This window comes from Colletes latitarsis, chromosome 7 (assembly GCF_051014445.1).
Source record: "Colletes latitarsis isolate SP2378_abdomen chromosome 7, iyColLati1, whole genome shotgun sequence".
Classification (NCBI taxonomy): Eukaryota; Metazoa; Arthropoda; class Insecta; order Hymenoptera; family Colletidae; genus Colletes; species Colletes latitarsis.
In genome coordinates, this window is record NC_135140.1 from 12,784,074 (window position 1) to 12,800,495 (window position 16,422).

The 16,422-nt window shown below is 37.9% G+C and overlaps 2 protein-coding genes across 2 annotated transcripts; both read left to right on the top strand.

Annotated features, from left to right (window-relative positions):
* Positions 1–478: 478 nt before the first annotated feature.
* Positions 479–4,652, top strand: LOC143343465 (tubulin beta chain). Its single transcript, XM_076768398.1, has 5 exons — positions 479–535; positions 943–1,407; positions 1,744–2,048; positions 3,481–3,778; positions 4,431–4,652. Exons 1-5 carry the CDS (start codon positions 479–481, stop codon positions 4,650–4,652), a joined length of 1,347 nt encoding a protein of 448 aa, XP_076624513.1.
* Positions 4,653–6,906: 2,254 nt separating this feature from the next.
* LOC143343508 (uncharacterized) lies at positions 6,907–8,305 on the top strand. Its single transcript, XM_076768476.1, has 3 exons — positions 6,907–6,921; positions 6,997–7,170; positions 8,021–8,305. The coding sequence occupies exons 1-3, from the start codon at positions 6,907–6,909 to the stop codon at positions 8,303–8,305; spliced, it is 474 nt and encodes a 157-aa protein (XP_076624591.1).
* The last annotated feature ends 8,117 nt before the right edge of the window (positions 8,306–16,422 follow it).

Here is a 16,422-nt window from a genome sequence, read left to right on the forward strand (position 1 = left end):
ATTTTTATTTTGTGTTTAAATACCATCTCTGGTCGAAACGACGCGCTTCCGTTCTATTGTATTATAGAAACGCAACGTGAAAAACGGCATTTTATTCGCTATAGAGAGACAGAATGGGAAAACGCAAAATAAAAAGCGTTTATTCGATGCTTAAAAACATTTCGCTCCATCCTTTGACCCGAAACGATTTCCAGTGGCAGTCGAGCGCGATTGTCGAAACAAAATATCCAAGGCAACCGAAGAACAAACGACGACTTGTTGATCTTCGTTTTTGTACGTACGCTCGAGACGGATCCTCCATTTCGGAACTCTCGTATCCGATATAGGTAGAAATCAGTATTCAAGAATCGTATAAAATCGTTCGAAATCGAGTCGTAAAAACGGTGGTTGGAATAAGAGAAGCTAGAGTAGAGAGTGCATCGAAAACCGTTGGCAGAATTTTGGGAAGCGCATCAGGAGGAGGGACACTGTTGGGAAAATGCGTGAAATCGCCCATTTGCAAGCTGGCCAATGCGGTAATCAAATAGGAGCAAAGGTATCGCGATCAGATTAACGATATTCAAAAATTTTCTAATAGCAATAAAGAAAGTGGACTTCGGTTTTTCCAGACTGAATTTACGAAAGCTAGTTTTCGTTAAAAATATTTTGAGGGGGCAAGAACCTTGAACGTTTGAATTTTTCAAATATATTTAACAAATTTTGTATTTTTTAAAAATCTTTAAATTCTTTTAAAGAGGTAGATAAGTTTGATTTAAAAAATTTGTATAACTGACACTTTGTAAAAAGTAATAAAAAGTGTCTTCTGTTTCAAACATTTCATAACATGCCACCATCTTATAATAAATACTTCCTTTCTAAATATGTTATAAAGAAACGTTATCTTTTGCAAATATATTGATCGTATTTAGACACTGTGTAAGTGTAATATGTGTTTGTTAATAGTTTTGGGAGGTGATCTCCGACGAGCACGGTATCGATCCCACTGGCACTTATCACGGTGACTCGGATCTTCAGCTGGAGCGCATAAACGTTTACTATAACGAAGCGTCAGGGGGAAAGTATGTTCCTAGAGCGATTCTGGTCGACCTCGAGCCCGGGACTATGGACGCGGTACGATCGGGACCGTTCGGTCAGATATTTCGACCGGACAATTTTGTGTTTGGTCAAAGCGGCGCTGGGAACAATTGGGCCAAAGGTCACTACACAGAAGGCGCCGAACTCGTCGATTCCGTCCTCGACGTTGTACGCAAGGAAGCGGAAAGCTGCGACTGCCTACAGGGTTTCCAGCTAACTCACTCGCTCGGGGGTGGAACTGGCGCTGGGATGGGGACCTTGTTAATTTCGAAGATTCGCGAAGAGTACCCGGACAGAATTATGATGACGTTCAGCGTGGTACCCTCGCCGAAGGTAATCGAGAAATGCCAACCCCTTTTTTTATTAGAGTTCAATTTCGTTTCACGACTTAATAACAATGTATCAAATTTGTAATTGTACATAGCGAGAATTTTTTGAATAGAAATATTTTTGAATAGTGGGTCCTTGAAAAATTACACAGAACCAGGGAGTCGCTCTCATAATTCACGTTCATAAATGGAGAAAATTGTTTTAATAAATCCACGCGTTTATTGTAAGCTCTGAAAAGAACTAGTTAGATATATTATGCATTTTTTCTTATAGATGAACCTTGTTACGGATGAAAAGATCAGATAATTTACAAAAATGGTACGTTTTCTTGTTTCTCAGGTGTCTGATACCGTAGTGGAACCGTACAACTGCACTTTATCGGTGCATCAGTTGGTGGAGAACACGGACGAATCTTATTGCATCGACAACGAGGCCCTTTACGATATTTGTTTCCGCACGTTAAAGTTAACAACGCCGACTTATGGCGATTTGAATCACTTGGTGAGCGCGACGCTCAGCGGCGTGACCACCTGTCTCAGATTTCCCGGCCAATTAAACGCCGATCTACGCAAGCTCGCTGTAAATATGGTGCCCTTTCCTCGATTGCACTTTTTCATTCCCGGTTTCGCACCGTTGACGTCCAGGTTTGTTGTATTACGTTCATACACAGACAAATGGCCGCATATGCAGGGTGTTCGGCCACCCTTGAGAAGAATTTTAATGGGGGATTCTAGAGGCCAACATAAGACGAGAATCAAGAATATCAATTTGTTGATGGAGGCTTCGTTAAAAAGTTATTAAGAATTAAATTCAAAAATTTCAAATCGTCCTGGAAAAATTATTTTTGGTTGCGGAGGTCAATTACAATCATTTTTGGTGAATAGAAATACCCTCGATTTCCTAACCAGTTTCGAGAAAAAAATTCGAGAAGGTGTGAAATTTTTCGACAAAATTAAAAAATTTCAAATCATGTTAAAAAAATTATATTTAGTTACAGTGGGCAATTACAATCATTTTTGGTCATTACATATGCCCCCGAAATCCTACTCAGTTTCGAGAAAAAAATTCCTTACCGAAAACCTAATTTCTGGCCAGAAATGTGTGCCCGAATTTTCATGCGAATCTTTAGAACGTCATAACTTCTGAACGGATTGGACGATTTTAATGTTTAAAAAAGCAAACTACGCGTATTTTGACGGAGAATATCTACAAATCGTAAAAATATTGGAAAAGTTGGTCCTTGATCCCGCAAAATGAGAAAAACCCCATAAAAATGGTCCAATTTTCAAACAGCCACAACTCCTACAATTGTGAATATATTTCAATGAAACTTTTTTCTGAAGTAGAGCTCATGGGTACCTACAAAAAAGTATTAGACAACTTTTCTGTAGGACGTCAAACGAAATTACTAAAAATCAAAAACTAATTTTCAAGAAAAATCGACAGGGGGTAGGTGCCTAAATTTTTCGACGAAAAAAAAAAATTTCAAATCGTTCTAAAAAAATTCTTTTCGGTTGCGGGTGTCAATTACAATCATTTTTGGTGAATAGACCTACCCCCGAAATCCAACTCCTTTTCTAGAAAAAAATTCAGTACGGGCGGAACTTTAAACGTTAATAACTTCTTAACGAAGCCTTCATCAACAAATTAGTATTCTTGATTTTCGTCTTATTTTGACCTCTAGAATCTCCCATTAAAATCATTAAAAAAATATAATATTTTATGCCTTTTATACAGTATTTTATAAATTTTCAGCAAAGATATTTTATGAGTTAATTGTGTAAATAATGAACGAAGAATGAGTTTTAAAATTTATTTTCTTTCTTTAATAATCTGCTTTAGTGTCACTTGTGTTAACAATTTAAGAAATAGTAATACATAATTTTGATTGAGGAACTATTTGTGAAATATACAGTAGAAGGTTCGGTCGTTCCAGTCGACGTCTCCATTCCATATCTCTATTCTGAAATATTTCATTCTGTAATCGAATATTTTATTTTTATTTAACAAGTGACCCTTAGGTAAAGAAATCCCAACTTTCCCTTTGTCACGTGTGTATAATTTTCGTGGAAACAGAGGTTCGCAGCAATATAGAGCTCTGACGGTTCCGGAGCTCACGCAGCAAATGTTCGACGCGAAAAACATGATGGCGGCCTGTGATCCGCGTCACGGTCGTTACTTGACAGTGGCGGCCGTGTTTCGTGGGAGGATGTCTATGAAGGAAGTCGACGAACAGATGCTCAATATTCAAAATAAAAACAGCAGTTACTTCGTTGAATGGATACCCAGCAACGTTAAAACCGCCGTATGCGATATCCCGCCTCGCGGATTGAAGATGTCTGCGACTTTCATTGGCAACTCGACAGCCATTCAGGTAAATCGACGCGGGGGCGAAAAATCTGCGATGCAAGGTTAGTTGTACGCTGAAAGCAGGGTGAAGCTTCGTTCCAATGGATAAATAATATAACACACTAATGGTAACAACCATTGTTCTATAATTACAATTATTATTTAACCCTTATTTAATATATGTCAATGTAATTATTCGAAAAATTATGTAATCCTCCATTAGTTCATCATTTTTTTAAATGCTTTAAAGTTGATTTCCATTTACCAATTTGGTCAAAATCAGCATTAAGTAAAATAATTAAACCGAACGTATTGCTACAACATTTAAATAAAAATATCTCTTAAAACAAAGCTTTTTCGAAACATACACGATTCCATTTAAAAAATCTACATATAGAAATATTAATTACATAAAAAATAAATAATACGATCGCCTCGAAACTATTCAAATTTTATCTGCAAAATGCAAGACTGTTTCGATGCAATCAGTAATTTCAAAAATATTTCAACTCCCAGTTTCAGGCGACTCGATCCTGTTTCTCACAAATGTCAACAAATACGTGTGAGATATTTTGGTAAAAAAACAGTTGTACTCGACTTAAAAATACACGCTTTGAAGTAGAATGACTCCTCGACACTCATCGAATTCTACATCTAACCGACCATATTGATTTCAGGAGCTGTTCAAGAGAGTTTCGGAGCAGTTCACCGCGATGTTCAGGCGGAAGGCTTTCCTGCATTGGTACACGGGAGAAGGTATGGACGAAATGGAGTTCACCGAGGCGGAGAGCAACATGAACGACTTGGTGTCCGAATACCAACAGTACGAAGAGGCCACCGCCGACGAGGAGGGCGGCGAATTCGACGAGGAGGAAGAGGGCGAGGGTGAAAATCAGTGAGACCGATTTCCACCGATGAGAATCACGCCTCGGATATCGTTCTTTTTGAAAACGGGCATCGCTTTCTGACTCCTCTCGTTGTATTCAGGATCGATCGTTTTCTTTGTCCACCATTCACTTTTATTGATCGTGATTCATTCGCACAGACACACACGCACGCTACACGTTTCCGATGTCCTATAACTGTCCACCCACCTGCTTAGCCATTCTATCAGCGTTATCGTACCGTTAAAAGCAGATCGCTTAAGTTCGTACTTTAATTCTTTGTTGTTTTCCTGGCGACCTCGTTGCCTCAATATACTACGTATAAAATAAAGAAACGACTATTTTTATTTCAGCTCTTCGTAAGGGCGAAACGAAAATACGTTTACCGGGGTGCCTTTCTTCCGGCGATTCTTCTAATTTCATTTCGTCGGTACCGATCGGTCGTACGAGAATAACACTCGAAAGGATCGTCGGAGGGAATCGACCTGGAACGTGTTGTTCCCCTCCATCCGTTTAAACTAGCGTTTCCCAAACGTATTAGATTCTTTCAAGGGGACGTTAAAGCGGCAATATTTAGGGGCGACAACCCTCACATGGACCTTTGGGATGTCTGGGCATTTATTTGTTTCTTTTAATAATCCGGTAAGAGTCTCGAGAAAATATCGGAAAACTGTCTCGATTCAATCATAATACAGTTCAGGGAGTATTTCGAGCTCGTCGGTTTTTATATAAAGAATTATCGTATTATTGTAGAGCAAGTATTTAAAAATTTGTCTCGCGCATTTAGTCATTTTTCAAGGAAACAGTAAGAGTCTTGATGAATGTTTGTCATGATATCTAAAAAAATCAATGAATTTTTCCAAAAACACACATATTAGACGTCGACAAAATTTGTTTTCGCTTTATTTTGGTTTAGACTATCATCTGTAGACCAATGTCATTTTTGAATTTCGACCACCGACCACAGTATTCTAAAATAAGTACTGTATCAATTTTGCAACGTTCGCGTTCGATAAACCCAGTCGTATTGATCAAAAAAATTCGATCAAAAAGGTAGCGTCAAGTCTCAGGGTCTCTCGTGAGAACGTGGTTAATTTAATTTGCTGATTGGTCCAGTCCCCCGTACGATAGTACATTTTCGAAACCTTTTCAACCTCTTGGTACGTAGAATGGTGAAAGATTTCGTAAAGTGGCGTTAGATCGAGAAAGGTTGCGAAACGTTGATTTAAAGGAACAAGTTTCGCGCCGTGAAACGGAACGTGCCGCGTATACTTTCTCGCGCGTGAGTTATTCTCACCTGAATACTCTGGCGTTGGCACACAACACAGGTGAAGAACGATTCCCTGGCGTTCTCCAGCGGTCATGACCGTCGCGGGCCATCGAGCGTTTCGTCACCTCCCGTGCTCGCCGCCAGAGGGCCACGCTCACGTCTCTCTCGCAAGCGCTCGATCGACTATCCAATGCCCCTTCGTTGAAGTCGGGGTCTGATAGGAGGCCTTATTAATTGACGAGTCTTACTTTCCCTTTCTGCCTTCCTACGATCTTTCTCGCCTTCCTCCGCTAACGATGCAGCGCCAGAAGACGATATATCGGTATCGTTACGGTCGAGATGGTCAGCGATTCTTCGCTGGCACGTTCTACATTCGATCGGTCGAGGTCCCCGTCAGAGGTTAATCTGTTCTGTGGTCGACGGAGCGCGAACGGACAAGATCGCAGACACGCAGCACTGTGCATAATTACTGTGGAAAACGTAGGCCCCGGTTGCCGGTCGAGAGACTGCGCGAGATTTCTTCTAGCTGACGTACCCAACGCGTTCTCAAGGATTCCCAACGCGAGGAGAGGAAATTTCTCACAGTAAAAACGATACTTTATTATCGTCTATTTGTATCGCGTTGTTCGAGACTGTGCTCTTGTCCTCCTTAGGAGTCGTAGGTTCGCCTACTGTTAGCTACGACAAGGTCGTTCGCACGTATTGCAGCTTGGATGCAGCGCGTACTCCGTTAGACTAATCACACCTTCCCCCAAACATCGATGAAGCTGTAACCTTGCCGACGCGAGAAGAAACACAGTTTTTTCCCCCTGTTTCCGCCATTCTCTCGAGATCGGAAGGAACGAAGAAATCGCTAGAGAAAACCACATGGTCGAGGTAACGTTGAGAGGGAGTGGACCAGAGGAATATATAAAACGTCTACGAGGTACGAGATCGTCTAGTCGATTCTCTCGATAGTTTGCATCCGCCAAAATAGGAATTTATTAAGAAGCACCGAACATGTACTTTAAACTGGTAAGTGAAACTACCCCCCATCCATATAAGATTTAAATTTATTACACGAGTTCACACGAAATACACGTTTGGCAGTTGGTGTTCCTTGCTGGAGTAGCCTATGCTTCAGCAGGTGTGTACACAGGCTATGAGAATTATGGATACGGTGGCTACGGACTCAATCATGGTCTCGCGGTGGCTGCAGCACCCCGTGTTACGTTCGTCCAGCCAGCAGCCCCCATCGCCACTAGCTATTCGAACTCTTATAAGGTGAGCTTTGTGTGATCGATAGATTGTGGATGTTTATTCATTTATTTCGATTCTCAAAAAACTACAGAATGCATTTAATATGTAATAATATAAGAAATACTTAAAATAAGATACGAATTATTATGTTTAGGAGTCGAAACAACCCTCTACAAAAGCTCTCACTTCTTTCTATTAATTTTTTTCTAGAAAGTGGGTAGGATTTCGGGGGTAGGTCTATTCATAAAAAATTATTGTAATTGACCCCTGCAACCGAAAATAATTTTTTTAAAAGGATTTGAAATTTTTTAATTTTGTCGAAAAATTTCACACCTTCTCGAATTTTTTTCTAGGAAATGAGTAGGATTTCGGGTATATGACTTTTCACCAAAAATGATTGTAATCATCAAATCATACATATCAATTCTTTATTTTTGACTTGTACCGTTGAGTTTCTTTTTACCATAAGTGAGTATATTTCCCTCAGTGCTCGTGCAATGTGATTACGGTTAAATACTTCAATACGTCACTATTCAAATGACATTAAAACGAATATTAAAAATAGCGCTCGAAAAGTCAAGCAGTATTCATATTTTCGACAAACAAATAATTCAATGGAAAGTTCAAATATGTATGACTAATGAAATGAAACTTTTAATCGATTCGTAAACTAATTTTCGGTTTACGTATAACTCCTAAATTAGAATCCATTACTGGATATTCTAACTCGACTCTCGAAGTCGTGGGCAAAAACTGATTATCGAACGAATTTAAACTTAGTATTCGTTCGCCATGAATAACATTTGCTACAACTCTGGTTCCAAAACTGATGCAAATTTAATATTATTAGCAACGGGATTATTGCAATTTGCAGGTCGCGTTGACACCTACGAGCAAAATTGCGGCGCTATCGCCGCCGATAAGCAAAGTGATCTACAGCGTACCGTCGCCGATCTCGAAGATCGGTTATGTGCCCTCCAGCTACGTTGCTTACCCTCACGGTTATGGTTCCCTCCTCTCGTACCCGGACTCTTTGGGATACGGATACAGATACAAAGACGCCTATGGGAACGGTTACGGATATGGATACGGAAATGGGTACGACATCGGTTATGCTAACACGCTTGGACACGGGATCTCCTCCGTTTACGACCATTGATCGAAATTTTTTAATTTGCTCACGACAAGAGCCTCTCGTGAGTTGTAGGGGAACTCTAAATAACGTCAGCAAACTTTATTTTGTAAAATAAAAAATGTGATTTAAAACGTTTCCCTTCATGTATCGTAAATACCTTTATCCACGAATTATGGCAGTATGTGACGATAATCTTTATCTTGGATTACAAATTATTATTTTGTAATTTTTTGTAATATCGTAATTGTTCTTTGTTAAAAATTTCACAAGTTTGTTGAGTAGAAACTGTACCGTGATGTAGTATAGGATTTAATGTGGATTGAAAATCTATTTATTTATATGGTCAAATTATTAAATGGTTTTATATTCGTGAAAAATTCATTTTTAATTAAATATCGTGGTCGATTGCCTTCTCACTTCGTCTCTTCGTACCTCTCCAAAAAAGACCGAAATGTAGCCTATTCTGAAAGTGTTTGAACGATGTATTCGAGTCACGATCGCCAAATGTGCGATGAAGTTCGAACGCGTGGAGGCGTAACGCGAAGACAGTCGTTTTTTGTAGGCCAAAAAGAAAAAGTTACCTAGACGAATACGAAACGGTTGAAAGAGTAGATCAAGGTCCAAATAGGCGTGGCACGTTCCATTTGATTCTTTTCTTCGCGGCTGTTTGTTTACACCGTTCATCATCGGTCGTTTTTATTTTAAACCAAAAATTAAGAAAAAACAATCATTGATCGATGTTCGAAGTGTCTTATACATTTCCAAGTGTTGCAAAATGTGAAATGTAATTTCCAATGTAAAATGAAACCGAATAGTATCCGATGAAAATTTATTTTGATCAGTTTGGTATCGACAAATGGAGTTCCATCGTAACTACGAGCGAAACAAGAAGTTTGCGACGAATCGTCCAATTCGAGGTCGTTTATAGATTCGAATCCCCCTTTGAAGAATTTGTTTCGCGAATGCAGAAGAAATCGTACGAAACGAATGAATCGTTCATCTTCCCGCGGTCGTTGGCGACTATGCGCGCATTGAAATCGTACAATCGCAATAGTCATCGGGCGTGGAGCAACGTCATGTTGCGTATGAGAGAGAATCCCTGGAAACTGGCCAACGACTGGAGCTGTTGCGATTACGGTTGAGGACGCATAAATTTCAAATTTTATACACTTTCTTGCTCTGAATGCAACGAATAGTTTGTCACTCGCCGTTCCGTGACGATAGAAATTTGATTTGAGTCCGGTTCGAGCGTCTAAAGATACTATTTTGACTCCCAAATTCGAAGAAAAGCTCTAACAAAGGAAGCACCTCGACTTTGACGATTGAAAATTTTTGAATTAGAAAGTGCTAAAAGTAGAATGCTTATCAGAGAAAAAGCATAGTGATAAGCAATATGTGATATACCATATAAATCATTTAAATGCTTAGCAAAAATTCTATTATAAATTTTACTGTTTGTTCCTATCATTTCTGTATTCTATGTGAACCATTACATTGTTCAGAATTCACACGTGTGTAATAACCAGTAAAATATCTCTATTTTTATCAAATAATTTTATACCGTATTCCTTCTGTGATTAGTCCTTTTTTAAATTTTGTATTGTCTATTATTACACGCCAATAGTGGCCAAGTCTTGGTCCGGTGAATTTCTAATTTTTGTTGTTAATGAATTTAATTTATTTTCAGACCATCGATTCTTTTGGAATCGTTTGTTTCGATTTTACTTTCGAACTCGGTAAATTGGGATTCAAGGATTCAGTGTTCGTGCGGTCCTCTCGTTGAAACGCCAATCACTGTACTGTTTATCCCTGCTTACTCGGTGCTCGGAGGCGCTATAAGCCACGAGTGATTCTGCACTGGACGACTTTCGAGCTCTTTTATAGCAAAGCATCCCCCTTCTGCGTGAACTGGTCGGCTTTCCTGGTTTCGTGTCGTAATCCGAAAGCGTTTGCGCGATATCCGACGGTTCAAGGCCTTCCGGATTTGGGCGTTGCTGAGCTCGCGGCTATCGTCGATCTTGAACCGGATCTTCTTTTTTCGTCGATCGACCTCCAGCGATCGACCGATATCGTCGATCAAAACGTATACGTTTCGGTACGGGGAAGACAAAGAATACGAGAAATGTAGAAATCGAATAACGAGACGATATATCCTCTTAGAGAATGTTCGCCAAAGAACAAAGAGACATGCTCGAAGTATGAAACCACGGCCTTGCTACGAAATGCCCGGTCAATCAATGACAAATGAAAGAAAAAGCAAATTGTCTTTGCCTTTCAAAATTATCTCCTTTGTTTTTCGATACTTCTTCGACGTTTTATTCAGCGATGTCCTATAGCTTTTAAGTTTTAAGTGCTCGATTAAAATGCGATAAATTATGTTTTCTGATCGTTTCAAACACTTCTTTGGTGACTTTTTAACCTGTTTTCTGACCTAGGCAATTATTATTGTCGTTAATGTCATCCGGATCCGCCTCAAACTTTTTATAGCAGTCGTAAACTCGCGTACGAGTCAAATAATTATACACCTTTTGCATAAGTGCACTTTTTGTTAAATATTAAATTATTCGAATAGCCCCACAGTTCCCACCATTTTCTGTGATTCTCTTTCTGAGTTCTAGTTTGGTATAGATGAATGAATATTTTATTTTATTCTATTTTACCTATTAATTTATATCATACTAGAAGATGGTAATCATAAAATATCATTACTATTAACTCATTATTGTTACTCTTAACATCGAGGGGAATTAACACTTTGAATACAGAAAAAGTACGATAAAAAAAGAAATGGTAGCTTTTCGATCAAGAAATTTCAATAGACGTGAAACGCACGTCGCGGCTGTTGAATTTTTTAAGTTAATCACACGCTTCTGGCTTCCTCGTCAATAATAATGCAGGAAAAGGTTCGTAAATTCCTCGTAGGAGTTTGCAGATATAATATAGGATTAATTGGATCACAAGAGCTGTAACGAGATAAAAGTCTCGTATTGTGAAGCACAGGTATTTCAACGAGGGTTAAGGTTTGGGAGCTTAAAGTGTAATTACATCTGAAAGGGGTGCGTCAATAATTAAGCCATTCATTATTTTAAGCAAAAATACGAGGTCAGCTGCTAATCTACGCTCCACGGAGGTTCGTAAGTTAATTTAAAACAAAATTGAATTGTTATTAGGGAAATTTATTATCTAAATTTTAAAAGCAGTTTCTTTATTCGTTTACGAAACATCGAAACTTCGATGTTCCTATTTTTATTTAGAATTCTCAAGGGTTTACGAATCCTCGAATCCTCGAAATTTCGAATTTCCATTGTAACTTTGTCAACTCGATCATCTAGATCCGCAAACTGGTACGAATTATTCTACCGCGGTAAATCACTTTTAAATTTAATAGTATCCTGATAAACGGGTTATTTTCTTATGTTTTAAGGTCATCGGTAAATAACGAGAACTGGCTATTGGTAAACATATCAGCAACGTCGTTATTAAAAATATTAAAGAGTAGCGATCCAAGGTGAGAACCTTGAGGAACATCGACGCCATATTTGGAGCTGACGATACGTTTACAATTTTTACGACTCGAGCGCGACTGGATAAGTAACTGTTAAACCAAAAAAGCATTCGTTAAAGCCTATAGTAGCAATTTAAAAATCGATATAACGCGATCGATCGTATCAACACATTTTTTTTTTAATTTTATATCAATACCATTGCATTCGTATTCTGAAATTAGTGTGAAACACTGGAAAATTAAGCACGTTATACCACCTATTTGTTCGTTAACAAATTTTTGACAATTTTTTAAAATTTTAAATACAGGCGTTATCAAACAGGTTTACCAACAAACAGGAAAATCACCAGTCAATAATTTATTAAAACGAATTCACGGAGGCCGTGGTGGAATGAAACTGCGATATATAAAAAATAACCACGCGAATCCGTTCTCTTGAAAGCTTTATGAGAACGGTTTTTATTACTAATTAATTAAATTGATTCGGTCGGGCGTCGTTCGGTGTATTTTTAAGACTTAATAATATAAATCGGTGGCTATATAAAGATGTATACAGAGAAAATCAATAGGTAAATGTAGCCTCAAGTTAAATAATGGATTATTCCAGGGGATCGTACTAAAATGATCGAAAATACTCGGATAATCTCTGGGCTTAAAGACATAATAAATATTATGTATAAATTGTCTGGAGTAATTATGCAAATTTACATTACGAGGATCATAATGATCCAACATCGGATCAGCAGAGAGGATAGAATAAAACATATCGTTGCAAATTAATTTAAACACACAAATATATTTAAATAGACTTTTGTAAAAATATCGTTGCTAAGGAACAAATCGAGCAAAGCGATTCATGGATTATAAATTTAGTTTTCGGTGTTAGGTTGCCATAGTTAAGATTTCATGCAGTATTATCGATTGTCAAAGACTCGTCTGCAGATGAGTTCGAGAATGTAAAACAAGATAACGTTAAGACTGATTTAGAAGCCTATCAGCGTGCAGTAGATTATAATTATCCAAAACGTACGTGTACGTATTGGGAAAATGTTCCATCGTTTCCAGTGCAGTTGAACAATAGTCATAGAGATGGTAATAGAAACGCCAGAAATGCAGGGGTTACGTAAGGGGTGTCTCAGATTTTAATGGTCAAACTTTGTCAATATATTCTTGGGATCTAAATAAGGCACAAATATCTTGCAAACGTATATCGTTTACGTGTAGTTTTATTCAAAAATTATGACACTAATACGAAATAATAATTATTACTATTTAGTATTTGTGGTTATCGAAAGTGTTACGATATTTTTTATTTAAAAGTAAACTATTATAACTTTTGAGTAAGGCTCTAAACGACATATATTTATAGAACATTTTTTGGCCACAACTTGGATGTTAAAATTTGGGATACCCTATATATATACAGCCCCAAATATTGCAGACAAAACACTAAAATCGACGTTCATAAATACTCGTTCGATATTGTGAAAAGATAATTTTACTTTGGAACAATGAAACCATGTTTCCAGTAGTAATAAGGCTACCCCCGCTTCTGGCAAATTCACCAATGACCTATGACCTGCAGCGATGATATATATTATAACCGGCGAGTCCAGGTTCGTAATTACCTATTTTATCATCCAACCACGTTTCTAGAAGAGCAACGATGTCAGGAGATTGCGGAACAAACTACATTTTACTGAAATTCATTAAGTTTACTTCGTAATCCACGTACATTTCGATGATATATTACTGTTAAAACCAAGTATTCGCTTTACGTACTAGTTTTCTTTATTCACAAAAAATTGGACAACTATTTACGGAAAAGGGACTTGGATTCCAACGACTCTTACTCAAAACGAAGATTAGGTTTTGTAATATTCCCCATACTTCGACTGGAACTGGAAAAATTCACATGTTGAGGTATCGAGGGAAATAAATTAAATAAAATTTTAACCTTGCGGAATATTGCATGGTGTTGATCTGACAGTGAAATTAATTAGCTGTTTTTTTTAAATAATATCAAAAGTATTCCTGTATCTAGAGTTGAAGACATCGATTTTTTAAAATATTCTAAGGGACTCAGGAATCATTCGATTAAATGTTAAAACAGAAATTCAAAAATTTGATTGATCGACTGCGTTCAATGAAATTTGACAAATTCTGATTTTTTTTAATTTTCATAGAATATATCGCCATACACGAATTTTAAATTTAACTGATTCGGAATGAAACCCAGAATCCATCGTATCATATATAAAAATTAAAAACAGGTTTGAAGCTGTATGTTTGAAAAAATATTTGAAAATTGCTTTCCCGACAAACTAGATTCAGATATTCGAGTTCTCTTCGAGCACGATCGCTATGCGTGCAGGAAATCAAGCGTTAGCATCTTTGGTTTCGCAAAAGAGTGTCACAATGCCCCCTCGGTTTGCTTCACCGACTCGTCCTTCCTAGACGGGTCGCGTCGGTATGCGCCACGACGCGTCCCGATATGCCAAAATGGGCGTTAAAATGGATTACTAATTGTTACACAATCGCGTGGTTGGTCGAGGTAAACACGAGGTATAACGTAACGTTATCGGTATCGGCATTAACATCAACGAGTACAAGAGTGTTACGTTATCGTAGAAATACGGAGACCGGATTACCGGATAGGAATCGCGTTTATTAATTAACGTACAGTCAGTCGGTCGGTTAACTAACTGGAGTTATCTCGAAATACGAGTGTCGTTTGCCCGTTATAGACGCTATGTAATCGGTCGATCGATTGAACGGTGCGCTCATCTTTACGGGACCAAGTTTTCGAGAACTAGAACGACTAGAACTCGAGTGCTTGACCGAAGACGACGGTTCGCGCGGTTACTGACACTGGGGATCTTCGATCGGGCCGAACGAGGCACCGAATGCCACTCTAGAAAATACCCACGATCGAGCATATTCCTTAAAAACGAAAGAAATAAATAAAAATACCAGAATTCCAACGTTTTTAATTATTCATTGATTTTTAATTGTACCTTGACGAACACTGCTTGGATGGTCTCGCTTAACGTGGCAATATAAATAGTATAAATTTAATTCTATTATTCTTATTTATTTACTATCTCACAAATTAGTCGTCCCAGAAACTCGTGACGTTATTTTTAAACCGACGAGAATAAAATTTGTAACTTGGTAGGAGAAACACGAAAATCGATTCAGGACACGTCTGATAAATTATCACTCGTTTTGTACGTTGGAAATATTTTTTAGTGGCTAACGAATTCGGAAATATCAATATACTAAAAATAGTATCGAATAGCATTTCATAGAAAAATCAAAGGAGTTTTATAATGGCTTTGTCGAAAAGTTGCGTGGGAGTTGTTGAACGAAAAAGGGGTTGCAGTGCTCGATTGTCCATTTGTGAAAATAATTTCCAAAATTCAATCAGGGGATTCTCCTCTTTCAAAGTATGTATTTAATAACATCGTCTTGCAAAAGGAGCGTTTTCTTGCTACTTGCGCTTTCGTTGGCACGCCTCCAAGAACTCTCAATTGCGATTGTACGTGTTTCGGTATCGGGGTCTTTGAAGCGCTGACTATGATTAACTAATAAATCTTAGAAACCATTGTTCCTCGAGCAATTATACGCCTTTTAATAATTACCGAGTCCGGTAACTCTTTGTTCGATGTTTCATTGTTGGAGTAAAAAGTGAGACTGAAACTATAAATACATACGTGGCCGGTTCCCCGCTCAAAACCACCCAAAAAACGCAAGAACGATCCACTCGGTGTCCAACTTTCTCTTCCCAAACTTTGACTCGTCAATTTCTACTTTCAACTTTAAAGATTTGCAATTATAATCACACTGCAATTGGATCGTAATTCCTGTATAATTACGTCTAATCGTATCGTGGTAAATGTAATCTGATTGCATTTTGCCCACCTCTGCCTGCACTTAGGATATCTGACGACGAGTAAATAATTAGCTATCGCTATCAGTTTCGAAAGGCCTACTCAATTCATTATTTTCGAGGTACAATAGTCGTAAGTAATTAGACCCTCTGGAGACTGTCTATTGACTAGTACCGCCATTTCATAGCGACTCATGTGACCTATTACGTATGGGTTACACGTATCGTAATTGAATATAGATCTGTCAATTTAAATTTCGATATGTACAAACGTTTGCACCTATGTATACGATGTTGGGATCTGACCATGATTGAATATAGATCTGTCGATTAAATTTTTGATGTGTTCAAACGTTTGTGCCTGTCTGTCAATTTAAGTTTTCATATATGCAAACATTCGTATCTAACAGTTGTTTCTGACTAAAACTTGCTTGGACGGAGAGGAATATATTTTTCTGCTTATACATACGTAGAAAAATATCTAATTCTATTTTAGGAGTTAATAGTGCGTTTTATTTTCTAGCATTTTTGGATAATTTTAATTCGATTTTCGTTCACAATATGTTTTTAATTTAATGCAATTTTGGGCAAGAAAGTAAAAATTCTATAATACCAAGTAAAATTAAATTTTACAGCGTGTGCATGGTAATGAGTACCGTGATATCTTAAGATTAATTATTACTCTATTTTCCAGATAATTCCCTCGGTGCACTTCGACAGAAAACCACAGGGACAAATTAATCG

Bases quoted from the DNA above. Each gene is read 5' to 3' on its own strand.
- LOC143343508 (XM_076768476.1), top strand. The intron at 7,171-8,020 runs GTGAGCTTTGTG...TGCAATTTGCAG, and splicing joins GCTATTCGAACTCTTATAAG to GTCGCGTTGACACCTACGAG.
- LOC143343465 (XM_076768398.1), top strand. From the start codon at position 479: ATGCGTGAAATCGCCCATTTGCAAGCTGGCCAATGCGGTAATCAAATA. The intron at 536-942 runs GTATCGCGATCA...GTTTGTTAATAG, and splicing joins GTAATCAAATAGGAGCAAAG to TTTTGGGAGGTGATCTCCGA. The intron at 1,408-1,743 runs GTAATCGAGAAA...CTTGTTTCTCAG, and splicing joins GCGTGGTACCCTCGCCGAAG to GTGTCTGATACCGTAGTGGA.